This window comes from Sciurus vulgaris (assembly GCF_902686455.1).
Source record: "Sciurus vulgaris genome assembly, chromosome: 5".
Classification (NCBI taxonomy): domain Eukaryota; kingdom Metazoa; phylum Chordata; class Mammalia; order Rodentia; family Sciuridae; genus Sciurus; species Sciurus vulgaris.
Window position 1 is genome coordinate 26,523,295 of NC_136465.1, and position 27,601 is coordinate 26,550,895.

Sequence of the window (27,601 nt, forward strand, 5' to 3'; positions counted from 1 at the left end):
TGTGTCCATGTCCTCTATTCTGTACCATTGATCTACGTGTCTATTTTGGTACCAATACCATGCCGTTTTTGTTACTATTGCTTTGTAGTACAGTTGAAGATCTGGTATTGCGATACCCCCTACTTTGCTCTTTCTACTGAGGATTGCTTTAGCTATTCTGGGTTTCTTATTCTTCCAGATGAATTTCATAATTGCTTGTTCTATTTCTGTAAGTTACACCATTGGGATTTTAATTGGAATTGCATTGAATCTGTATAGCACTTTTGGTAGTATGGCCATTTTGACAATATTAATTCTGCCTATCCACGAACATGGGAGATCTTTCCATCTTCTAAGGTTATCTTATCTGTTGTAAAATTGCATAGAAAATTTTGAATCATGCAATTTCTCCTAAAGGTTAACAAAAGGTTCTAGCATTTCAGAAATTTATGCATTGTGAGCTCAAAATATATAGGGATACATGTGTCTGCTGAGATATCAATGTTATTTAATATTCACTTCTTCAAAAATCACTAATGCACAACATTTTAAAAGACTCTACATGGATAAGTATGCATTCTGACTAACTTTCTAAGGAAGAAGCATCCAGGGTCATTGGCCACTGGAACAGTTATAGAAGACTAAACATTTCAGAAATAATAAACTAAATTCATTGTCATACATTTATTGAAACATAGCAACTATGTGTAAACAAGGAAAAGCAACGGCCAGATGACATTAGCCTCCAGTCTTTTAATAAATGTCCACAATTATAACTCAATTGAAACAAACCTTTGCTGTCTTATTTTAATAGGCATAATAAAATAAGATTAAAATAAGGCAGTGTATTGGTAAGACTAAATCATTTGTTTATTCACAGCCTTAATAAACAGAGTCTAAAGCTTGCTATTTTAATTTTTATTTCATTCAAATTTATATTTGCCCTTCCACAAATTCATTTCACTGAGTGAATTTCCATTTCCCAGTCAAGCTAACAAAAAGATGCTTGGTGCATTAGAATTTTAAACAGTATCAAGACAAGTAAGTAAATAAAAATAATTAAAATGAATAGTTTATCATCATCTAAATGCAAACTAGTACAAGAGGAAGAAAGCCTGTGCAATCTTTCCTCATTATTTTCTTAACAGTTACTAATTATGATAATATATATCAAAATAAAGAATGGAAAATGTTGACAAGAGTGCCACGAATTGAAAAGACAAGTGCATACTTCAGCATATGGATAGATTTAATCTCTTTAAAAAGTATAAATAGTGTTAAGATTCCAAAACTATTTCCAAAGAGACTGAGAGTCACTTTAAAATACGTTTTTTTTAAATAATGATTTTAGATTTACAGTAATATTGCAGAGCACAGAACCCTCATGAACCCCAAAGCCAGCTTCTCCTATTTTTAACATTTTACATTAGCAGTATACATTGGTTAGAAATGATGAACGGTGTCAATGGAACGGTATGAATTGAAGTCCACACTCTGTTCTTATTTCTTTAGTTCTTACCCAAGGTTCATTTTTGATTCTTGCATGCCTTTTAGGGTGCTGCATTGTATCTAGTAATTATAACTTGCTGGGCTCCTTTTGGCTAGGACAGATTCTCAGACATTCCTTGATATTGACGACACTGGCAGTTTTGACAAAATAATTTGTAAAATCTTCCTTTATTGAGATTTTCTTATGTTTTTCTTGTGATTAGACTGGGGTTATGAATTTGAAGGAGGAAAACCACTGAAGTAAATTACTTTTTCATCACATTGCATCAGAGGTACATAATGTCACCATGAGTTTTTAAAATTTATATTAACTTTGATCACTTGGCTAAAATAATGTTTGTCAGGTTCCTCCACCATAAAATCATGCTTGTCACCAGTCACACTCATTGTGAATAAGTCATTACACCATCACTTAAGGAATACAGAGATGTGTTATACTTACTTGAGACTGGGATATGTACATAAACTATTTGCAAATCTTTTGTAAGCAGTATTTCCCTCTTCCCACTTGGTTTTTACCAGTATAGTCTCATAGAATATTATTGGTACTTTTTGTTATTATGCAATATTAACTTCTGTATTTTGCTGTTCAACCATTTCAGATTTTATCTTTTGGGAAGGCTTTGGGTGGGCTCTTGTGTCCTTTTGTCATCTTCATCGTTGAGGCATTTGTTGTTTTGATTTGTTTAGTTGATTGATGTGTTTTCTTTATGATTTTGAGCCCTCCTTCATATTGTAGCATTATAAAAAGTGTCAGGCTCACCTGGTATATTTCATAATTCATTCCAAGAATCACCCATTTCTCCAAAGAGCCTTGGTTCCTATTACTGGACAATAGTATTTTAAAATAATGATATCCAAGCTGTATATGTTCATTACTACTGGGATGTCCTTGCTCCTAAAACCTCAGCTGACATGGCGAAGAAGTATATTTTATATTAGCCATGAGACTTAATCTGTTTCCTGCTGCTATAACAATACCTGAGACAGGAAATTTTATAAAGAATAAAAGGTTATTTTGCCATTCTGATGGCTGGAAATCTAACATAGTACCAGCATCTGCTGATAAAATTTAATGGACCCTGAGGAATGCATACTGCCACATATCCACAATTGCAGTCTTATACAGAATAAAATTATCAACCAGAGAAAAATTACCTTTACTTCAGCTACTGATGTCTATAGATATTCTGCTGTGTTTATCAACTCACTTATTGAAGGATATCGTCATTGCAGTTTGGGAAGATTATGAATAAAGTACTGTAAACATTTGATTGAGGATTTTTGTGTGATGGAGGATATAGTTTTCAAATTTAATTTGGTAAAGAGAAAAGATTATTATTGCTGGATTATATTGTAAGATTGTGTTTTGATCTGTACTAAACTGCAAGCCTGTCTTGCAAAGTGGATATATCATTATTCATTCCCACCTGAAGTGAATGAGAATCCCTGTCACTTTGCATCTTCTCTAGCAAATGGTATTGCCATTTTGGGTATTGTAACTATTCCCAGAGATGTGCAGTGATACCTCATTGTAGTCCAAATTTGCAATTTTTCTAATGACACATGAGATAGAACATCTTTTTTTAATTATTTATTTATTTTAATTAAAAATCATAAATTTACATAAGGCAATGTTGTTTGATTCATTCTCTTATTTTTTTCCCTTCCCCCAACCCCACCCCTCTTTTCCCTCTATACAGTCCTTCCTTCCTCCATTTTTACCACCATCCTTATCCCTAACCCTAAACCTAACCCTAACCCTAACGCTAACCCTTCATACCCCCCCTTATATGTCCTCATCCGCTTATCAGCAAGATCATTCGTCCTTTAGTTTTTTGAGATTGGCTTATCTCACTTAGCACAATATCCTCCAATTTTATCCATTTGCCTGCAAATGCCATAATTTTATCATTCTTCATGGCAGAGTATATTCCATTGTATATATATGCCACAGTTTCTTTATCCATTCATCAACTGAAGGGCATCTAGGTTGGTTCCACAGTCTGGCTATAGTGAATTGAGCATCTATGAACATTGATGTGGCTATATCTCTGTAGTATGCTGATTTTAAGTCCTTTGGGTATAGGCCAAGGAGTGGGATAGCTGGGTTAAATGGTGGTTCCATTCCAAGCTTTCTGAGGAATCTCCATACTGCTATCCAGAGTGGCTGTACTAATTTGCAGCCCCACCAGCAATGTATGAGTGTACCTTTCTCCCCACATCCTCGCCAACACCTATTGTTGCTTGTGTTCTTGATAATCACCATTCTAATTGGGGTGAGATGAAAACTTAGGGTAGTTTTGATTTGCATTTCTCTTATTACCAGAGATGTTGAACATTTTTTCATATATCTGTTGATTGCTTGTACATCTTCTTCTGTGAAGTGTCTGTTCATTTCCTTAGCCCATTTGTTGATTGGGTTATTTGTATTCTTGGTGTAGAGTTTTTTGAGTTCTTTAGAGATTCTGGATATTAGCGCTCTATCTGAAGGATGAGTGGCAAAGATATTCTCCCACTCTGTAGGTTCTCTCTTCACATTACTGATAGTTTCCTTTGCTGAGAGAAAGCTTTTTAGTTTGAATCTATCCCAGTGGTTGATTCTTGCTTTTATTTCTTGTACTATGGGAGTCCTGTTAAGGAAGTCTGATCCTAAGCCAAGAAGTTGAAGGTTTAGACCTACTTTTTCTTCTATAAGATGCAGGGTCTCTGGTCTGATTCCGAGGTCCTTGATCCATTTTGAGTTGAGTTTTGTGCAGGGTGAGAGATAGGGATTTAGTTTCATTCTATTGCATTGGATTTCCAGTTTTCCCAGCACCATTTGTTGAAGAGGCTATCTTTTCTCCATTGCATATTTTTGGCACCTTTGTCTAGTATGAGAAAATTGTATTTATTTGGGTTTGTGTCCATGTCCTCTATTCTGTACCATTGATCTACCTGTCTATTTTGGTACTAATACCATGCCATTTTGTTACTATTGCTTTGTAGTAGAGTTGAAGATCTGGTTTTGTGATACCCCCTGCTTCGCTCTTTCTACTGAGGATTGCTTTAGCTATTCTGGGTTTCTTATTCTTCCAGATGAATTTCATAATTGCTTGCTCTATTTCTGTAGGGTACATCATTGGGATTTTAATTGGAATGGCATTGAATCTATATAGCACTTTTGGTAGTATGGCCATTTTGACAACATTAATTCTTCCTATCCAAGAACATGGGAGATCTTTCCATCTTCTAAGATTTTCTTTAATTTCTTTCTTTGGTGTTCTGTAGTTCTCATTGTAGAGGTCTTTCACCTCTTTTGTGAGATTGATTCCCAAGCATTTTATTTTTTTTCGATGCTATTGTGAATGGGGTAGTTTTCCTAATTTCTCTGTCTGAAGATTCATCACCTACGTATAAAAATGCATTGGATTTATGAGCATTGATCTTATAACCTGCTACTTTACTGAATTCACTTATGAGTTCTAAGAGTTTTCTGATGGAATTTCCAGGTGCCTCTAAATACATAATGATGTCATCAGCGAACAGGGATAGTTTGAGTTCCTCTTTTCCAATTCATATCCCTTTAATTTCTTTGTTTTGTCTAATTGCTCTGGCTAGTGTCTCAAGAATGATATTGAATAGAAGTGGTGAAAGAGGGCATCCCTGCCTTGTTCCAGTTTTTAGGGGGAATGCTTTCAGTTTTTCACCATTTAGAATGATATTGGCCATGGGCTTAGCATAGATGGCCTTTAAATGTTAAGGAATGTGCCCACTACCCCAATTTTCTCTAGTGTTTTGAGCATGAAGGGATGCTGTATTTTATCGAATGCTTTTTCTGCATCTATTGAAATAATCATGTGATTCTTAACTTTTAGTCTGTTGATATGGTGAATGACATTTATTGATTTCTGGATGTTGAACCAACCTTGCATCCCTGGGATAAAACCCACTTGATCGTGGTGCACTATCTTTTTAATATATTTTTGTATGCGATTTTCTAAAATTTTGTTGAGAATTTTTGCATCAATGTTCATTAAGGATATTGGTCTGAAGCTTTCTTTCCTTGGTGTGTCTCTGTCTGGTTTAGGTATCAGGGTGATATTGGCTTCATAGAATGAGTTTGGGAGAGTTCCCTCCTCTTCTATTTTATGGAATACTTTGAGAAGTATTGGAATGAGCTCTTCTTTAAAGGTTTTGTAGAACTCAGCTGAGAATCCATCTTGTCCCGGACTTTTCTTTGTTGGTAGGCTTACCACAACACAATAATACTAGGCGATTTTAACACAGCTCTCTCACCGCTGGATAGATCGTCCAAACAAAAATTGAATAAAGAAAACATAGATCTCAATAACACAATCAACAATTTAGACTTAACCGACTTATATGGAATATACCATCCAACAAAGAATGAATACACTTTCTTCTCAGTAGCACATGGATCCTTCTCTAAAATAGACCATGTCTTATGCCACAAAGCTACTGTTAGCAAATACAAGAAGATAGAGATACTACCTTGTACTCTTTCAGATCATAATGGATTGAAATTAGAAATAAATGACAGAATAAAAAAACAGAAACTTCTCCAATACCTGGAGATTAAATAATACACTATTATATGATGAATGGATAACAGAAGACATCAGGAGGGAAATAAAAAAAATTTTTAGAAGTAAAAGAGAACAAAGACACATCATATCAAAATCTCTGGGACACTATGAAAGCAGTACTTAGAGGAAGATTTATTTCATGGGGTGCATTCAACAAAAGAAGTAGAAATCAACAAATAAATGACTTAACACTACAGCTCAAAGCCCTAGAAAAAGAAGAGCAGACCAACACCAAAAGTAGTACAAGACAGGAAATAGTTGAAATCAGAGCCAAACTCAATGAAATTGAAACAAAAGAAACAGTCAGAAAAATTAACAAAATAAATAGTTGGTTCTTTGAAAAAATAAACAAAATTGATAAAGCCTTAGCCACACTAACAAAGAGAAAGAGGGAGAAAACTCAAATTACTAAAATTTGGAATGAACAAGGAAATATCACAACAGACACGAGTGAAATACAAAACATAATTAGAAGCTATTTTGAAAATCTATACTCCAACAAAACAGAAAACCTCGAAGACATCAACAAGTTTCTAGAGACATATGAATTACCTAAACTGAACGAGGAGGACATACACAACTTAAATAGAACTTCTTTATATATGCTTATTTTCCATTTGTGTGTCTTCTTGGGTGAGGTATGTGTTCAGATCATTTGCTAGTTTTTTTTAATTGAGTTGTTTGTTTTCATATTGTTAAATGTGGGGATCTCACGACCTCATCCAACTTGGCTGAGTAAAGGGTTAACTATTGAAGGATGATGTTGGCTGTTTATCAATCCATTACTCAGAAACTTATTTACTCAATAAAAACACAAGAGCCAATCAATACTCCTTTTAAATGAGAGGGGGCATGACCAGTCTGGCCATACCAGTTCTGCCCTCTAACAACATGGAGCAGTCCAACTCTGTTTTCTTTCTAACACACATAAAGGGGGCCAAGACAAGGAGGAGCTTCTTCTGTGATGATCAGAATAGGGAGGAGTTAGGGGAACCATTCTCTTAGGGGGACTATTCAGAAGGAGACAGGGAACCCCTCCCACACAGCACCACATGCTTCCTGGCAGTTCCTAGAAGCCAGACCTCTGTGTCCCCTGGCTTAACGTAGTCTGATTTTGCTAAATAAGGATGGCTTCCCATGTATCCCCCTTTTTAATATTTTTTTAAATTGCAAATGATTGGCAGTTATTTTGAGGCTCTGACTCTTGGTTCTGAGAGCTGCCCCAAGGTCCTGGCTCTTGGTTCTGAGGGTATGGCAAACTATTATCATGATACAAAAATAATTAGTAGCAAACATTATTCCAATAATACACCATTTAATTTAGAAAATATTTGATCAACTAGAAATGCAGAGTCCATGGAGATCAATTTTACTTTTTGAATATCCTGGATATAATGGTGTGATTTTATAAGATCCAGGCTATTATTACTGCTATGTAAATGTTCATTTGATGATGCTTAATTATTTTAGTCCCATCGGTGAGTAGATATTTAGTTGTAACAATATACATGTTTACAATCACTATTGCATTTAAGCCTTTGTTTAAATTGGACAGCAAAAGGCTCATTACTATATTTGTAATAGTATTTGTTAAAGCATTTAATTTGATCTCAATCATTCTATTAATACTTAACTTTCAGGGGCCTTAGGATCTTAACAGAAGGAATCATGCCCCTGAATATAATAAATGTAGGAACAATATAGAAACCTAAAAGAATATATTAAAATATATAGGAACCAAATGATCATCAAAGAAATAACTATTAGAATATATATGTGAATTATTCATCTTTCTAGTGTAATATCAGTTTGTTGGATTCTAATTTGTTCTTTATTACATAGTTACCAGTAGTGCAAAGTAACATCAAAACAGGGAATAGTCCAAATTACATGGTGTCTCAAAAACTCAGAATTATTGTAAATCTTATTTTGTATTCTGAAAATAGTTTTAAAGAATTCAATTATTTGCCTAGTTTCTGAGATCTTTCATTGTATTAAAAATTTAGATTAAATATGGTTGCTTATAAATTCATTTTAAGAAGTAAATGTGAAACATGTGGGGGGAATGTTGCCAAGTTGGGCTTTTCTGACTTTGAATCTTCTAGAGGAAGCTATTTCAATATAACTGTCTTTCTTCAATTTTTGAAGATCAATCCAAAAACATATTACCATATTTAGAGATATTATGTAGTATTGGCAAGACTTTTGTATATTTTATCCATTCAGGAAAGGTGCCAGATTCTATTGCAGAACAGTTAAGGCAGTAAGATATTGGTGGATATTTCATAGAAATGACTGGCTTTGTATGAGAAAGTCCTATTCTAATAACTGCTTGAACATACAATCCTAAGTTCCAAGGGCCAGTATAATTGACTGGTCTAGGTGTTCCTGATGCTGTCTTTTTCTCAGAGGTTACATTTAGACAGCCAGAGAGTCTATCATGGGACCAGCATATAGATAAGCTTCCACTGCAACTAGTATAGTTAAATCCAGTCACATGGGTGGGTGTAATATGAGTATCTGTAAAACCTCCCATCATGTGAATATTATTAGTAAATACTGGGATTGATTCTCCAGTCCACATTGTTGGATGTATTAAGGGTGGATCTAGGAAATTGGCCCAACAGATTTCCCATATATTTCACTTACCTGAGAGCTCAATAGAGCTAGCATATAAATATTGTGGTTGGAGATTTAAGATCTCCTTATTGTAAAGTCTGGCGCATTCTATTTCTCCACATGTCACTCAGCGCAGTGAAACTCCTAATATCATAATTTTTAGACAATATTTTTTGAAATTAAGTGAGTTTCCATAGGGATCTGTTTCCCCATTTTTTTTCAAATTGTAGAAAAGGATTGCCATAAACAGGAACATTATTAACCTTAAATTATAGACAATGACCTAGCATTGTACAAATATTTAAACTATAAGAAGTGACTTAATAAGTATTTCTATTTGGCCAAGAAGATTAATAAAAGTTACTTATTATTAAGATCAATGTTGTTGAGTTGAAAAGTGCATTACAATAGAAAAATGCCCAGTTTCCAACAAGTATACAATCTGATTTTGTCTCTAGTAGTGGGCTGAGTTACAAAGCTCTAAAATGGAGTCAGTACAGACACTGAAAATTAGTCTTATGACATGTTTGTTCTATAGGTAATGGCCTTATTATTCTAAATTAACTTAAGGTACTATATTAGAATTGGTAGTACCTTTCAGGATAGTGATTCAATAAATTAGTCAAAAAGTCTTAGAATTTATGTCATTGATCTAAGAATTATATTTTGAGGGATCTATGTAAAGATAATCCTTATTATAAAGATATACTTGCATGAATATCTTTAATAACCTTGTTTTTAAAGTAGTAAAAATAATCCAGATGTCCAACATAGGGTTTTAGATAAATGAACACTATGACAAAAATCTGGCATTGAAAGTAATGTTGTAAAAGAATACTAATTATGTGCAATCTAAAACAATGCTATAAGCTTTAAAATTAACAATATAATTCTGTATGTACAAAATATATACATATCTCTGAGCTTATGTATAGAAAGCAGTTTAGATTATTTAGTAAATGTTAATAATAGTTGTTAGAACCTCAAACAAAATTTTTATATATACTTAATTGTTTCTAAGTGGGTCTCTCGACAAAATCTAGGGAAAGTACCTCAATCTTGAAACCATCTTTAGCCTCTTTTTCTGAATATCATTTTATAAAACTTCCATATATAATTATTTGGATTAATATAAATTAAGTAGCATAATCTAATCACATCTGAAACATGAAACAGACAAGCCAAGAGCTTCCATCCCTTCTTGGGAGAAGATGTCAAAATATTTCTTTAATCCCATATTGTTAGATTTTAAATAAGCCAGCATCCCCTGAATGTCTTCTAAAACTATAGCTAAGTTTACTTCTTAGTGTATAGAGTAATATAAAAAGTATATAACATATTTATTGCATTTTAAATGTTAAATAATATAATTTTTTAAACTAATTTGTTGTTGTTATATAAGTTTGCAAGTTTCTTTTTTTTTTGCCACTATTGCCAATTTTAGGTCTGTAGTCTTCCCACATAAACTTTAGAATTGTTTCCAAATAAAACTTAGAAGCAGTATTGTTCAGGTTAACCCTACCCTCAATTTTATGTCTGCTTAGTACATCAGTTAATTGAAAAGAACTTTTGAAATTTTCACCTGCAATAACAGATGTTTCCATGTCTTGCCATTATATCAGTTTTTGTATCATGTATCTTGATGTCTTGTTATTAGGTACATACATATTAAGAACTTCATGACTTTTTGGGGAATTAACCACTTTATCATTATATAATGACAATTTTTTTTGCTTTTTTATTTTCTTGTTAATTAGTTCATAATTACCTCTATAAACTTAAAATACAACCTGAAAACAGAAACATTAGTAGACACTGTCATCTATCTAAGTTGGCTCTTCCTCTATCACACACAATGTCCCCACATTCTTCCAGAGCATTGCACTCAAGATTCCCGTAAGGATCCTCTATAGAGAATCTGAGTCCTGATCTCCACTATATCAGTAGCTTCAGATACATTTTTTAATGGCTGTACTGGATATCCTCAACTCTTGAGTGAAGACCATCTGAGCTCACTTGAAGTCTGTGAAAATAAGCTACAGTATAGTCACAAAATGGAATACAAACAACTACATACTGTGAAAATGAATGAACAAGGACATACATAAAAATAATAAAACATAAAAAATATAATAATATCAAAATAACATTAAATCTTAAAAATGTAAAATTGAGTACAAAGCAAAAACTTCTGGAAGATTACATACAGCATGATGTTCCATTTAAATGGCATTCAAAATCAAATGAAATGAAACAATGTCTTCTAAACAATATATAAGTTGAGATCACATGTCTATATAATGCATCTACATTTTAGCAGGAAGGGTATTAAAACCTAAAATTCAGATCAATTTTTATTCCAATAATGCTTCTCCTTTAGAAGACTAATTTTTCTGAAATTAATTTAACTCCCCCAGATTTCTTTTGATTAATGTTATCTTGTAATTTATCTCTCCATCCCTTTACTTCTATCCTACAAGTTATTATATTTTAAGAAGGTTTAGAGATAAAACAAATGTATCTTGATTGTTTTAGTTCACTCTGCAAATCTCTGTCATTTAACTAAGGATTGTAAGCCATTCATATTTAAAGTGATTATTGATATATTTAACATGTTTACAACTGTTTTCTCTGTCTCAGTTGTTTTTAGTTTCTTTTGTTCCTTTTTTCTGTCTTCTACAATTTAATTAATGATCTTATATGACTTATCTTTCTCAAATATCAATAGATCTTTTACATTTCATGAGTTATTCTAGAGTTTGTTTTATATTTTTAACAAATCTAAGTCTACTTCAAATAACAGTATATTGCCTTACACACACTGCTGAATTCTTGTAACTGACAACACCCAATTCTTTCTTCCTGTTCTTGTGATAGTACTGTCATTTATTTCATTTACCCATATGCTGTGTTTACATGATCTGTTGAATGTTGCTAGAATTACTTTAAATAAACCATAGTTGCTTAGGTTAAAAATATGCAATATAAAATATTTCATTTTACCTTCTTGCTCTGATGCTCTTTGTGTAAATCTGTGTTTTATAACTATATTTTCCTTCTCCCTGAAGATCTTCTTTTAACATTTCTTGCTGAAGAGGTCTGGTGGTGATGAATTCTATCAGTATGTTTTTTCTTCTGTGAATATCTTTTATTTCTTCTGGTGAATAATTTTACCAGATACTGTATCAGTGGGTTTTTCTTTCCACATGCTTAATGTTATATTCCATATTCTTCTTGCTTGCATGATTTCTGACAAGTCCTGGTAAAGTCTTATCCTTGTTTTATTTATTAATAAGCTGTTACCAAACCTCTTCATACCAACTCTGACTTCTTTCAAGGTTTGCTTTTTATCTTTGACTTTCTGAAGTTTGAATATAATATGCTTAATGTAGTTTGTTATTTATCCCAATTAATATTCTCTGTGCTTCTTGGATCATTGATTTGGTATCTGTCATTAATTTTGAAACATTTATAGTGATCTTTAATTCAAACATTTCTCCTGGCACAGTTCTTGATTTTTTTTCCCATTATTTTCTCTCTTTAGATTTTAGCTTGGAAACTTCCTACTGACATGTCTTCAAGTCAACCAATTCTTTCCTTAGCCATATCCACTCTTCTGATGAAGTCTTAAGAACCATTCTTTATGTCTGTCACAGACTTTTTCTCCCTAGGTTTTCCTCTTGGTTTTTCCTTAAGCTTTCTACCTATTTGCATTCATCATGTTTTTCTGGCATGTTGACTCCTTTTTTTCATTAGCACATTAGTGTTACTTATAGTGTAAGTTCACAGTTCAATAACTCTACTATTTTATTCTATGTGAATATGATTCTGATATTTGTTTTGTCTCTTTAGACTGTTTTTCCTTGTTTTTTTTTTTTTTTTTTTTCTTTTCGGCCTATCTTGAATATAATGCCTTGAATATAATTTCTTGTTCAAACCCAAATACAATGTACCAGACAATAGGAACTGATTTAAAAAAATGTCTAGCACAAGTGTTTATGTAAATCTGAGGAAACTTGGTTATGTTTTATATTTGCTGTTACTGTAGGTGCCAAAAACTTCAAATTCTTCCAGCATGACTGTTTTAGTCTCCCCTCTACATTTCAACTTCCCTAAGGACTCTTTTTAATATAGAGCTTGTGTCTTTCAGTTCTTGAGGTATAACTGAATGTTACTATACTTGAGGCCTATTGGTGTGATGGTAAGGTGTGAGGGGTGACAAGTGTCCCATAATTTTAAGATTAAATTCCAGTTGTTTAGAGGACTGTGACCCTGGAGGATGACTTTCATAGATATTTCTTATCATCCCCTCTGCCTCTAGTCTGGCCATCTTAGATGAAACAGGAAAGACAGAATGGACTATAACTCTCAGGAAATGCCTTTCCCAAATTAGAGCAGGCTTTGATAAAGTTTTATTCCCTTGAGAGTTATGTCTTTGTTATGGAGAACCCTCTATACATGCTTCACAAAAATTACTTTTTCTTTCTCTCTGCCAGAGCCAGTGGGAGATCTATCTTGATCTTTATCACTATGACCTCATGTGGTCACCACAAGTAAAAACCCAGGAAAGAATGAGTGTTCCCTAAACCTGCAGCTCTAGAAGCTCTGGACTCATGCTGGTCCAGACTCAGCCTCCACCAATTCATCAAAATTATCATGTAGTGGTGGGGGAGAGAAGAATAGGCGTTCATTGGATTAGACAAGGGGAAATGAGAATAGGAAAGACAGTAGAATGAATCAGTCATAACTTTTCTATGTTCATATATGAATATATGACCAGTGAAATTCCACATTGTGTACAACCGCAATAGGATCTTAATTAAAATAAGTTATACTCCATGTATGTATAATATGTCAAAACACATTCTACTGTCATGTGTACCAGAAAAGAACAAAAAAATTATCATGTAGTGTTCTTACCTGTGAATGGGTCCTGCAACTTCTGAAGATGAGAGATCTTGGTTGTTACTCTGGATTTCATGTTTCTCCAGATTTCTGTGTGGTGGTTTTCCCTGCCACCTCAGTTATCTCAGGCATCCATGGAAAGTTGTGGATTTTTAGTTTGTTTAACTGTATTCTTATTGTAAGAATGAGAGCAACAAATTTCAACCTAAAACTAGAAATCCCTTATGATCACTTTCAATAATGCATTTCTTGAGTAGTTACATTAAATAATTTTGAAAGTCTGAATGTTCATAGCAATTGTAAAGAATAGAATGTTCAGAATTTTGAATGTAGTTATGTCTTTTCCTGGGTACATAGGTCACTAAGTTTTAACAACTAATCTTTGTGTAATGTTATAGTATTTAGCAAAGGAATTGCCTGAAAGTCTGATTTTTAAATTACATTAAAATTGTAAATAAAAAATTTAAAATCAGTATAATATATATATGTGTTGGTATTTATGCACATTTAAATTAAACTGTCATTTAAAAATTACAACTTATTAACTAAAAATAAAGCAAAACAAATAACAATGAATGTTTCACAAGTAAATCACACTTTCATGTTGCAATTACATTAAATAAATTTTTAATTACCATTTTCTAAATTAAGAAAATGAGACACTGAGCTAGGCACATAGGCCTATAATCCTAGCTATTTAGGAGTTGAGTCCAGAGATCACAAGCTCTGTGTCAAAATAAAAAAAAATTAAAGGGACTGGGGCTGTAGCTCAATGATAGAGCACCCCAGGTTCAATCCCCAGTAATAAAGAGAAAAAAAATTAGACAATAGAACCTGTTCTTTTAATCACTAATTATTTTATCTCTCAAAATAATCTGAATTATCTGTCCATTTCAGATATTTGAACAATTTATATTAAATTTATACTAAAGAGTTTATTCAAAGTCAAATTTATAAATTTATTAGATCACTTTCCATTGGAAAATATATCTTAGAATTAGTAAGTACACCTTAGCCATCTGTCCTAAAAGCACATAAGTAAAAGAGTAACCCTTCTATAAGTTAAATGATTTGTTTGTTTTTACTTCTTGTTGTCTCTGCTACTCATTACAGATGCTTTTCAGTTTAATATGGGGTTATGTCTTCAAAAATCCATCATTCATTTAAAATACTATTAATTCAGGAATATATTTTATATATATAATCTACCAAACATTGCTTAGCCTAGCTTATCATAACTGTGCTCAGAATATTTAGATTAGCTTACAATTGGGCAAAATGAACACAAAATCTATTTTATAATAAAGTGTTAAATATCTTGTGTAATTTATTGAATGCCATGCTGAATGTAAAAAAAAAAAATGTTGTACAGGTACAAACTTATACAACTGTAATCTAAAAATTGTAAGTTAAGCCATTGTAAATCAAGGATTATTTGTATTAATATGAAATATCTTATTTGCTGATACTTAAGATGTTAAAGGCAATAAAATAAAATAAATTGCATTGTTTTGTTGTTGGCACACTTGATATAGAAATAATAAATATTATGCAGATCTTTATTGGTTTTGTTTCATGACCAGATGCAGATAAATCTTTTCAACATTTAATAATATGCATTCAATTTCATATCCATGTTCTATAAAATGCAGTGTTTTGAATTTAGTTCTACTTAAATAAAACTTTTTGACTGCAAGCTATAATTATAATAACCGAAATTGTTTTCCCGTAAGTGAATTATTTTCAGCGTACAGACTAGATACCAGGAAAGCACAATGATCTATTGTCTTATATGTCTACAATTTGTTGAACAAGAAACTCTAAATTAAGAGCTTACAAAACATCTTTGCTGGTATTTGAAATAATTAGCTGTGAAAGTCACGGTCCAAGACCCTTTTAAGATTTAGATTTTAAGTGGTTTTTCTTCTACTTGTCAAGTCTTGACATTTTATCATTTGGTATTTAAGGACGTGGAGATTATTGCCCTCCTTGGAACACTGTAGACAAATTGTATTTATGCTAGATAGCCAATAATATTAAAAGCAACCTGATTTTGATGATCAGTGTATTAGCTCTTCTGCCTGAAAGAAGTCTTGTCTGTCTGCACAAGAATATGCCTGTGTTTAAGTAAAATACTTTGTGTAAGTACTATTTCAGAATGAAATTTTTTAAGTGAGAAATTATCATCGCTCATTTGACCAGTGAAACCAATGATTTACTAGGTACTTTTTCTTTGAGGTCTTAAGCACCTTAATTTTTTTGTGCCTTCAATTTAACCCATCTCTACTTCCTCTGCACCCCCCCACAGCATTTGAATATTGTATAAAAGACTTAACTAAAGATAATATTGTACAGTTTACTTGGTTGGTTTTCTTTTTTTTTTTTTAATATCAAATTTCTAAGTTTGTAAATTCCTCAAGAGCATGAATCATTTTCTGCTTTAGCCATCAGTAAATTCCAAGTATCCAGAAAATGCCAGACTCATCGTAGGTGGTTAATTAATACTGGACCAATGAATGAGTATCACCTTACACTAGAATGCCACATCTCTGAGGGCTATAATTTTGTGTGGATCCCAATTATACCTCTAGTGCCAGAGCAGGCTTCTTAACTGACCAGCCGAATGGTAGATTTAGTAAAATTATGCCTGTTTAAAATATCTTGTTAGGAAATTTATAAAAGCACTTGGGTGACATACAGGTTGGAGAAAAAAATCAGACTTCTCTTTTGGTTTGTCACTATCACACTCATCATGAGGAAGGATCAACGCTTCTTCTCTCTAATCCTCATTCCATCTTTCTGTGTTGTGTGTTTCCCTTTGACATAGTACAGTGAGCTCAGGTTAATAAGAAAAATAGAATCACAATTTAAGATCATATTGATTCTGGAAAACAACTGAGGATCTTGTTTTTTCCTTGAAGAATTGATAGGGTGGAATTCTAGAACCACCGTATGATGTCCTTCTGAAGAAAATTCGGGGGGTCATGAAACCCCGGCTTAATACCCACAGAAAACCTCGAGTGTGTGGATGCACCCCAGCAAGAGGGGGACAGGTGATTCCTGAAGGTTAATATGATATGCTTTTTTTGAAAAGATCTTTCTTTGCTTTTACATTTTCACAGTTATGCTGTTCATTTCCATATTAATTTTTCTTTCTTTCTTTCTTTTTATTTTCTTCTACATCTTCTCCCTTAGGAATCACAAAGGGAATACTCTGAGATGGGACATAGACTCAGAAAACATATCATATTTGCAAGACACCAATCTCTGCAATATTTCTTCAAGGTATGCTACTGCATAACAATCAGGGATGTGGAGGGTATTCCTGCTGAGTTAACAGCTTTTTGTTGTGATGAAGTAAAGAAAAAAATTATAGTAATTTTGAGGGTCAGTAACACAACTATGTACATCATATGCTCAGATGGAAATCAAGTAAGGCAGCTGGATTAGGACTGCTGCTGTGTTCTTAACCCTACTGAACACCAGGAAGGGTTTTATCAGCCACTTTGTCTCTTTCCTTTAACTAACAGAAGTACTCTTAATAATGTCCTTTATTCCTGTGAGGATAGTTTGCTATTGATCTCTCTGGTTACTTACTAACAGAAGCTTCTGCTAACTGACAATTCTGGTGATGCTAATGAAATTTAGGAAGGGATGATTTAGAATAAAAAGGGTACTAACACATTTTTTTTTTCTTTTTCAGCTACCTACCTAAACAGGAAGTCATCTTTGGAAATTCTTCACAAGCACCTCAAGAAATCATAAAATGAGGGTGATCTGACCTTTGCTTATGTAAATAAATACAATGTTTAATCTTTCCACTCACATTGGAAGGAAAATTTTATTTAGAAAATAATTTCAGGGCAACTGGAACAAGAGGCAAGAGATGTCAGAACTTTCAAATTGTGTCTTCCTTGTATAACATGGATACAATCTTTTAAAATAAAATGTTGGTGTTCTTAAAATAACACGAGTGTGCTAGAAGCCTTTTCTTACAAACAAATCTCATAGATCAACATGTATAAAATAATAAAGGCAAATATTACTTTATGACAAAATTTCATAAATTTCAACTGTGTGGTCAATATAACAGCCAATCATCAGCAGAATATTCTTATTTGGGATAGCAAGCCACTCGGTTGTATTGCTTTTTAATCCTCAAAATAAAACCACAGCACTGTTTGTTTACCATTCCCTGAGACTCTCACTCTTCTGATAGTTTACTGTTTGAAATTCATCACCAGAGTGTGCCTCAGTGTTTGTCTTTAGTTATAATGATCTACACAGTCACCTTACATGAAAAATCACTCTGTGCTCTCAGGAGTTTAGGTACTAATACAAATACAAAGCATAAATTTACAAGATGGAGGTCTTGGTAGGCTAGGTCAAGTTTACACCATGGAAAAGATAACATTAACCATTTCTGAGGCAAACTGAGTTCAAGCTCACAATTAAGATTGTGGTGTAAGTCTGGCCAGAGGTTTAAGAAGGTGACTGTAGATGTGATATGTCCCAAAGACATGTTCCACCAAAATGTTTTATAAAAACTTAATTTAACTTTTTATAATCAGGTTTTTTTTAAACATAATAATAACCCAGAATTCAATGGAAAATTTTATGATCCAAAAATAGGAGCTGCATTTCTCAGTGCATCCTCCTGCCTGCTTCCCACATCTGAGTTCTTCACCTGTTGCAGATACTATGTTTAACAACGCAAGAGGGTAGATTTTGGCAATGCCTATCAGATCAAAGCTTATTTTGTCAGTATCATGGAATTATATTAACAATGATATAACTGGAGAATTTATACAGAATGTAAGGAACAAAATGGTTTTACCCTCTAAAAAAAATAATTTTATGTCTGGTACTAATTGATTGATATGTTTTGAGGTCTTACAAAAGTGCAGAACCTTCTCTGATGGTTATTCTACATGCACTGCGTGCTCCGCTGTTGGTTTCAAACTGAGGAAGGAAAATGATTTTATTAATTCAGGATATTTGTACTTGGTTCAAATTCTAATTTGCCACTAATTAGTTATATGATCTTGAAGAACTTATTAATAAGTGAATTTAATCATAAAGAACTCTAGTTCAGCACCCAGTTCTAACAAGGATATAATTGTATTAGAATAAATGTTCGTCATCTACTTTTCCCACCAATGCCATCCATTATATTACTTTTCTGATAATGTTCTATTTTCCTGAATCATATCCCAGGTGGCTTCAATATATAAGAAACTTAATCATATCTAGTGTAAGACTCCATACCCATCACTAAATTCCCTTAACATCTACTATAATATATAATTTATGATTTGCTTAGTATATACAAGTTTTATCTCTGCAGTTGTGTTAAAAATTTGCAAAGACAAGGGAAATAACTAAAATATCTTTAAAAAGAATAGAGAAGGTGAGAACCATTGGCATTTGTATAGCACTTTAAGACAAGCTGATAGTTTTCACATATTTTCTGATTTCCAACTCAAAAAAAACATAAGGTATGTATTATTTTTCATTAATTTTACTCAATATGTGAGTTTTCTAGGGACCTAGAAAAAAAAAATACATTTCCTGCCTATAGTTATAAACCCCAATTTATATCTTCTTTCCCTGAGTCCAGAGTCCTTCCACTATTTCATATTATCTTCCAACAAACAAGTAGAGCAGTAGGTATATGGTTTGTTGGAAGAATTGTAAAATGTCCATTAGTTGTTTGATTTTTAGAACCTGAGATAGGTTTTCAGAATACACATAATCTTTTCTTCAAAGAGACACAAATGTGTCATTTCAATGACATACCTGTCTGCAGTATGATAAATAAAACTTGTACTAATGTAAGTGGCAAGGAGCAAGCTCTTTTTATTCAGTAGATATTTCTTGACTGACTGCTTCAGGGAGGTGTTTTAATATTACTTAAAAAGTTAGTTAATAGTAGTAAGGTAACTCCAGAGTTCATTAGTCCTTATATTAGTACATCCTAATTTCCATTTATGTGTGTCAAATCACTGACTCCAAAGGTTTGAGTGTGTCACCTCTGGCAAATACATTGCCTACGGAAATATTTTACGTTTGGATACTTTTTCTCTTGACCCATTCAAAATTATATTATTTTTTGATAGGCTCTGGGATCCAGGTCTAACTATTACATGCAGTTTCTACTTAATGGATTCTATCTCTCCCATCCTTGATATTTTTTCAAGTTAATTATTTATAGTGACATGACAATGAAGTTCACAAGGTGAAAAACTGAAAGAGTGCTCACAAATAAATGGCCAACCTAACGGCAGGTCTGAAATACATGCCTCATGAAGGCACAATATTCTTTGTATTTATTTTACAAGGTCATAGATAATGGATCTGTACGACTGTAATCATACAGAGGACACATGATATGATAACCCAGGAGAAAAGCAAATGGATCTGGGCACTGGAGATTGCTCATGTGAAAGGAAAGGTCAGAATACTAATGGATAATTTACTGGATGGTTAAGCTTTCAGAATCAAGGTAGTTCTACACAAATGTACTGGGGTTGATTTAGGTTTATTCGTCCACCTTTCTGGCAGGTGGGAAGGATACAAGTATGCCTAATCTGTATGTTGGTCGTCAACCCTGAATGTGAAAAAGGTTCTTGACTAGATTGTGGCACCTGCTTTCCTAAGGAGATTTATCTGTTGCCTTAATGGGATCCTTGTCACTTTCCTAGTCATATGGACTAGAAGCTTTCAACCTCTAGTGGGCCTCAGAATCATCTAGAGGACTGTTACAACACGGATATTTTTCACTGCTGTCTCTCTCTTCTAGTCAAAGTTTTCAATTTCATAGAGAAGAGTTGGGGCCAGGGAATTATATTTCTTTCTACTTGCCACATACTGGTCTATGAGAAGCATCTATTCAGACAGAAAAATATTAGTGTAGCAAATCCTCACATAGGTTTTTTATTAAAGTTCAGTGTCAGAGGGTCAGCTTTAACCTGATTCCAGCTCCTTGTTGGAGTTCTAATGGTCAAGAATGCTAAGAATTTTTATTTGAGATTTATTTTTATGAAAAGTAGTATTTGAAAATAATTTTTAAAATGCAACCAAGTTGCAACCTCTGTGATGTTGACTAGCAATCCCTTTTTCTTTTCCTCTACTTGCAACTTCTGATCCCAGGGAAGCTGTATCTTTTATCTTTATTCTGTTATATGCCCTCCTAGTTGTAGTAAATGCATACATTACTGTTCTCTGATTCTTTTAGCCAGTTTATTTTTTATCCACTATTTCCTATTATTTAAAAAAGCTTACTTAACTAGCTTAGTCTACCCTTTCCCTCAGCCTCCTCAACCTCCATTTAGTTACAGCACCAATTTTAGTTTAGCTAGTGTCCATGCTAGATTATTCATATCTGAGTCAAATACTATACCGTAATTACCCTTCTTTTACATGTTTTGTCTTCTACACTTATCAATTGAACCACTTTTCATTTGCTCAATTTTTTTATATATGTGTGATTAATTCATTTTAATCTCTTCAGGAGATCTCAACTTTGTTTTCAATATATATATTTTTTTTAACTAGGAAAGAATAAGTTTGCCTATCTACTTTGTTTAGTTTTAGTTTTGTTGTTGGTGGTGGGTTTTTGTTGTTGTTGTTGTTTATTTTTCTCACAGAGATTTCCTTTCTGGAACCACTTTCCATCCTCCTTGCACAGTCAGAACTGGAGGCTTCCAAGTTTGCTGCCTTCCTTCAATGTATCTTCTCTCTCTCTCTCTCTCTCATTGTTATTCTACTTCTTTTTTAAAATATTTTTTAGTTAAATTCTTGGTGTAGAAGATTTTTGAGTTCTTTATATATTCTGGAAATTAGTGGTCTATCTGAAGTATGAGTGGCAAAGATTTTCTCCCACTCTGTAGGCTCTCTCTTCACATTGCAAGGAAAAGAGGGGTGGGAGGGGTGGTGGGGGGGAAATAACAAAATGAATCAAACACCATTACACTATGTAAATGTATGATTACACAAATGGTATGCCTTTTCTTCATATTCAGAGAAACAACATGTATCCCATTTGTTTACAATAAAAATAAAGGTTAAAAATATATATATTTTAGTTATAGATGGACGCAATACCTTTTATTTATTTATTTTTTTATGTAGCGCTGAGATGGAACCCCATGCCTCACACATGCTAGGCAAGAACTCTACCACTGAGCCACAACCCCAGCCCATGTTTTTCTATTTCTTAATAGAGTTCCTTTGACCTTCATTTTCCAAACTGCTCATAATAATTCTTTCCTTACTCTCACATTTTTTTTTCACTTTTCAAGCGCACTTTCCTATATGATGTTAATTTCTTTTTTTCAAAATTTTATTTCTAAGGAAGAACATTTTTTAAATTTCTTTGAGGATATTAAATTTTTATTTCTCTTGATGTTTTCTGTGCTTTAAATTGCTTCTGTACCCTTCAAGTTTGTTATGCCTTTTGTTTACTTGTGGCCTATGAACTTTATGTTGAAAGACCTCTCAATTACATGGGAATTTGAGGCTTCCCATTGATATTTATGAATAAAGTAATGAAAATACTGACATCAAGTTCCACCGTAGAGAAGGTCTTGCTAACATATAATTCCTGGTCGTACACTGGGATCCAGTACCATGTCTCTTTCTTCTGTTTCTAAATCTCCAGATTATAATTACTGTCTTTTTTCTCTGGGTATAACTATAGTTGGCAGCTTTCTGGAACTTAAGTGAGAGAAGATTTGTTAATGTTTGGTATATAAACTGCCACAGAGTCCTAACTTTAAAAGCTGTTTGGCTCCCTTATATTCAGCTACTTGCAGTGACCCAAGTGCATATTTCTCATTCCAACCCCAGTCTTCTAGGGGTGGGAGTACAGTACAGGGCACTCAGACATCACCTTGTTGAAGTAGGCGTATGAATCCAGGAGACTCCAACTGCCTAAGCGCTTCTTGCAAAAATGCCAATCAAGCCTTTTATATTTTTCACTTTTAATCTCTCCCTCAGAAATATCCAATGCCTCCAATTCATAAGTATTTTCAAAATTCAGTGGCACAAAAATACATACTTGTCTTCCTAGTCATTCTCAACCATTTACAAAGAGCTTCTATCAATTCAGTCATCTGTGCTTATGACAGCACTTGCATTGTTTTCTCAGAAGGTGAAGGTCAACTTCTGCATTCAACACACCTTATATTACCATTTACTAAGGTTTGTTGATAATTTTTGGTGTACAGACTGACACAGAATCTAATTTGCAGCACAGCTTGGCATCCTTACGTCAAATCTATTGAACTAAAGGAAATAGAGTATAACCTGTAACCAGAGGGAGCTTGGAGTTCACAGGAATACTTTCATCTTTCATGTCAAAATTCATTCATCTGAAAGTTGTGTCTGTAAATTGGTATTATCCATATCAGTATAGGAGATTTTTATTAGTGCTCAGTATTTATCACTGTGAAAGCATAACTGAGACAAAACGTAACTGGTATACTTTAAATTTATTTGATTATAACTTTTAAGTTGATTTGGCAAAAAGTCCAATTACGTGATTGACATTAATCAGAAAAATTGTCTTTTTAAATATGTGCTGTATATTCTCCCCCAAATTATATTTTAAAAATTTCCTTCTACCTTTACTACATTTTTTTATCTTTTTATATCTTTCTTTTCATTTTCCTTTTAAAATGTATCCTTATTACTCTCAATGTGTTATATAAATTCAACATCCTTGTAAATTTGTTCATTCATTGTTTTCTAAACTTGTCATCATAAAGTACAACAAAATCATTGAAACATGTTAAATGTAGTGGCCCGATTTGGAAAATCTTGTCTCTGCTTTTAACTACCTTGTTTTTAAAAAACATTATGCTTTATTGTTCTCTTTTCAAAACAAGTAGATCTTTTGTAAGCTATAAAGATGGACTAAAGTTAAATAGCTTTTCATAAGCATAATGACTATATTGTCTAATTCAAAGAAATGAGGCATTTTATTTGCTTGGGAAAGTCTCTTAGAATAAAATTTTCTCACTGAACTTATTCATATTTTGACTAAATAGACTTTTTCTACTTTTCATATTTTTCTTATTTCTGTAGATGGGTGATTTATATCCCCCACGTAAAACAAAATAAGAAAAAAAAAAAATAGTACATGAATGTGGAAACATGTTTTACCTTACCTTTACTATTAAGATTGTGAAGATGAATTTCAGTTAAAATAATTTTTGTTTCTTGTTACTAAAATGAAACACCATAAAAAATAAAGTAGCTTCTGCAATATATTCAGAGATCATTTTCAAGTTAATATTAGAATATATTGGGTTTAGGCAAAAGCTTAAAATGTGTGCTGTGACTATAGTTAATGAGTGTGTGATAATTTCAACTAAAAATGTAAGCATACTTTAAAAAAATCTAGATGGAACCGTGTTTAATAATTGTTGAGACCATAATTTCAGTCTTAATGGAATTGGTCAAATCTTTGTCACTATGATTTAAATAAAGTTATTATCATTCTCTGAGTCACATTTTAATTTGAAGAAAATAGGGATTTATAAGATAAAATTATTTTAAAGATCAAGTGAACTTTAATACACAGAGAATTTAACAAAGTACCTGGGACATAGGGAGCATTCAATGAATGGTTACCAATATTATTTAAAAGTCATTCAAATATATTTGATCAAAACGAGTGAAACTATAAATCACAAACAAAATTAATTCAATTTATCACACCAATCAATAGCATTATCAATATTTATACTTGGGACAAATGAAAGCAGCTAAGCATTAGAGGAGGTAACACACTGAATTATTAACATCTCTCTCTGGATGAAATAAAATAGGAAATGCCGAGAGTTTGGGGAAAGGAATGTTCCTGTTTCAAAGGTTAGAAAAAGAATTTAAAATGTGTGTTTATCTAGTCACTAGCAATAACTTTCTTTCTACTATACTCAGAGGAATCACTTATTTAACAAGTATTCTTTGATTGCCTGTTATGCGCCTGGCTGTGTTTACCTACCATGCAAAAGGAAATGCCTCCTTTTTATGCTTGAATACTTTCCTTTTCCACAGACATTTCCACTGGGCCTGGGAGATGGGCAATTCTATTCATGGACAGATGGTTTGAGAAGAAAGGACTGGCATGACTATGAAAGCATTCAGAAAGAGGCTATGCGCTCAGGTATGAAGTTCAGTGTAAGCCAAAATGCTACTTTACATACTGCAGTATCTCGTTTGTCACTTAAAGGGCCTTGAATTAGTGTTTCTTCTGCACACAGTCAAGTGTGTCTCTTGGGTTACTGGAGATCACCACACGGCAGAACCAAAATGACTCAAACTTCAGAGAAAAACATACATGATGAGCTGCAGAAGCGGTCACTACAAGTTTAGAAATCTATATAGTACTTTGTATTTCCGAACCCTTTTCCAATGATTTCTGGGGTTCTCTTGAGATTTAATCAATGACATGACCTGGTACACATGTATTTTGGGCAAGATTCACTCCTTTGGGCTGAAGTGTATCTAACTGGCAATGTGAAGGACATAAGAGTTACCACCGTTTCTAGACATGGCAAGGGGCTTCAGCAAATCCATAAATCACATCAGCTAGGGACCTGAGTTTAGTAACACGTGGACAAACAGACAGTTAAATGAAATCAAGGAGGTCTATGCTACTGTAGCAGAATGCTAGTCTTGGGCTAGAGTTAGAGGATGGAGTAACAGGAAAGTACTAGTGCTTTTAGAGAGTCTGAAAAAAAAATAGGCTGTTGGAAGAAAAGACTCAGAAGGATATATAAGTAGAAATAAAGTGAACATGAGTCACACATGTCAGGAAGCTCATATTCTGTTATTGATTTTTCATAAGGAGGATGTTGTAGATGTAGAGCAGCTTCTGCTTGGTAAAGATATGAACAACTCTGAGACACTACCTCTGGGTCAAACCAGCAGCACAATTCTGATCACCTACTCTGAGGTCCTCCTGGTCAGCCTCCCCCATAACTCATTCCCTCATGATAATTGAAACTAATATGTTTAAATAGCTATGAAATTGTACTGGGCTGCTTGTGTCAGGTATAGCTCACCTAATTACAGTCTTCTTTCATTTTCTCCTTTTTTTTGTTTTCCCCTCCAAATAAAGTTCCCAAATTCATTAGTGGCTTGTTCCAAAGATATTCTGTTTTGAGAGATTCAACCTCTTCTGGCTTTTACTGTCTTGGACCGTGGCTCCATGTGTCATCATGAAAGTTAGCTCCTCACCAGCTTCTTCACACTTTCTCCCTCTTATTTTGTGTCCAACCATCTGTTCCTCTTTATGATTTCAAGATGCCAACCTTTTTTAGAGATCTTTACTTAATTTTATAACTGAAGCTGTCACAATTTAATAACACTAATAAAAGAATCAAAAAAACTATTGAATAGATTTCTATAGCAGGAACTTCAGAATTGTATTTATTTAAACCTCAGAACAATTTCCATAAGTATTATCTTCCCAAAATTGTTAAAAATAAAATAAAATTGAGTCCCTAAGAATGATAAACTTTTAGGTCAAATTATTAATAATCGGTAAAACTAGATTAAGAGATTGGTCTTGGGGCTGTGGTTGTGACTCAGTGGTAAGAGTACTTGCCTAGCACGTGTGAGGCACTGGGTTTCATCCTCAGCACCTCATGAAAATAAATAAATGAAGATATTGTGTCTATCTACAACTGAAAATCTATTTTAAAAATGGAGCCTGATCTTATCCTGCTTAATTATACCCCACTGTCTGACATCAAACATAACATTTGGAGAATAAGTGGTAATAACAAAGAGATACTTGGAAGACAGACACAACTAGGTTCAAATTTTAATTGTCTATAGGTGAGCTAAGTGGCAAATCAATTTGTTTCTCATATCCTATTTTGCAGAATTGCCCAAAGGATTAAAGGTAATATATCTAAAAATAATTGGCCAACTATTTGAATATGTCATAAACTCAGCTAATGATAAGTATGATTATTAATACAGTTATGTTACTTCCACATGAATGGTGTGTTTGCCCTTTGCTTGTAGCATTGAGTTTTGGATACAAGATCTTGTACTTTCTTTCTGCTTCATATCATTCTTTCCAGCTCCTGGATAAACATGCTTTTATATTCTTATCCTCACTTGGACCTAGAAAAATCAATCTAAAAAGAAAATTGGTAATGTAGCAAGTTCTTCAGTACAAATTCCTTGTTCAATTAAAAAACTTTTAAATGTTAGACTGTTACATGATTCAGTGGAAGATATATAAAACATGCAATAAGTAGACCTCATTGTTTTTATGTCATTAAATATATTATAAATAAAGGTATTTTGAAACATATGTGTGTGTATGAGTACAGAAACAAAATAAAATAAACATTTATTTATTCCATATGTAAGCCCAGAGAAAGGATCATTTGTGACACTTTTCTCCAGGACTTAAATTTTGTGTTTACTCTAACTTTTATCTGCAGTTATTACCATCTGTGTATTTATCTCTAAACAAATACTGTTACATTTTGCCTGTGTTTGAACTATTTCTAAAAATTGAATCATATTTTATAACATTCTTCTTGCACTCAAAAAAAATTTCAAGATCCACCCATGTTCAATGAATACAACACTGTTTCATTTTTACTGATGTTAATCTTTCTATTACATTCTCCTTTTCTTGGACATTTGGATAGTTTCTAGGTTTCCGTTGCCATGTAAGCATTCTTATGCATAGTTCTGGGTTAGACACAATATTATCTTAGGCTACATATTAATAGTTGATTTGTAGGTCTAGCACATGCACAAATCAATTTTGGCCCAAAGTTGCTATACCAATTTCATTTCCATTAAAAAAAATGAATTGAATTCTCATTGCTCTATAACCTTATCAAAACTTCATATGGTTTCAGTTATTTTTCCCAATTCAATGGTATGAAATGATATCTTACTGTCACTCAAAATTGTATTCTACTAGTTTTTAATTTTAATTTCTTATTAATGATTATAAG

At 33.0% G+C, this 27,601-nt stretch overlaps 1 protein-coding gene across 1 annotated transcript in view; it reads left to right on the forward strand.

Annotated features, from left to right (window-relative positions):
• GALNTL6 (polypeptide N-acetylgalactosaminyltransferase like 6) overlaps positions 1–27,601 on the forward strand; it is a 1,118,676-nt gene that overhangs the window by 338,679 nt on the left and 752,396 nt on the right. Inside the window, exon 3 of the mRNA XM_079142956.1 lies at positions 24,666–24,774. Within this exon, the coding sequence (XP_078999082.1) occupies positions 24,666–24,774 (109 nt within the window). The remainder of the gene's footprint in view (positions 1–24,665; positions 24,775–27,601) is intronic.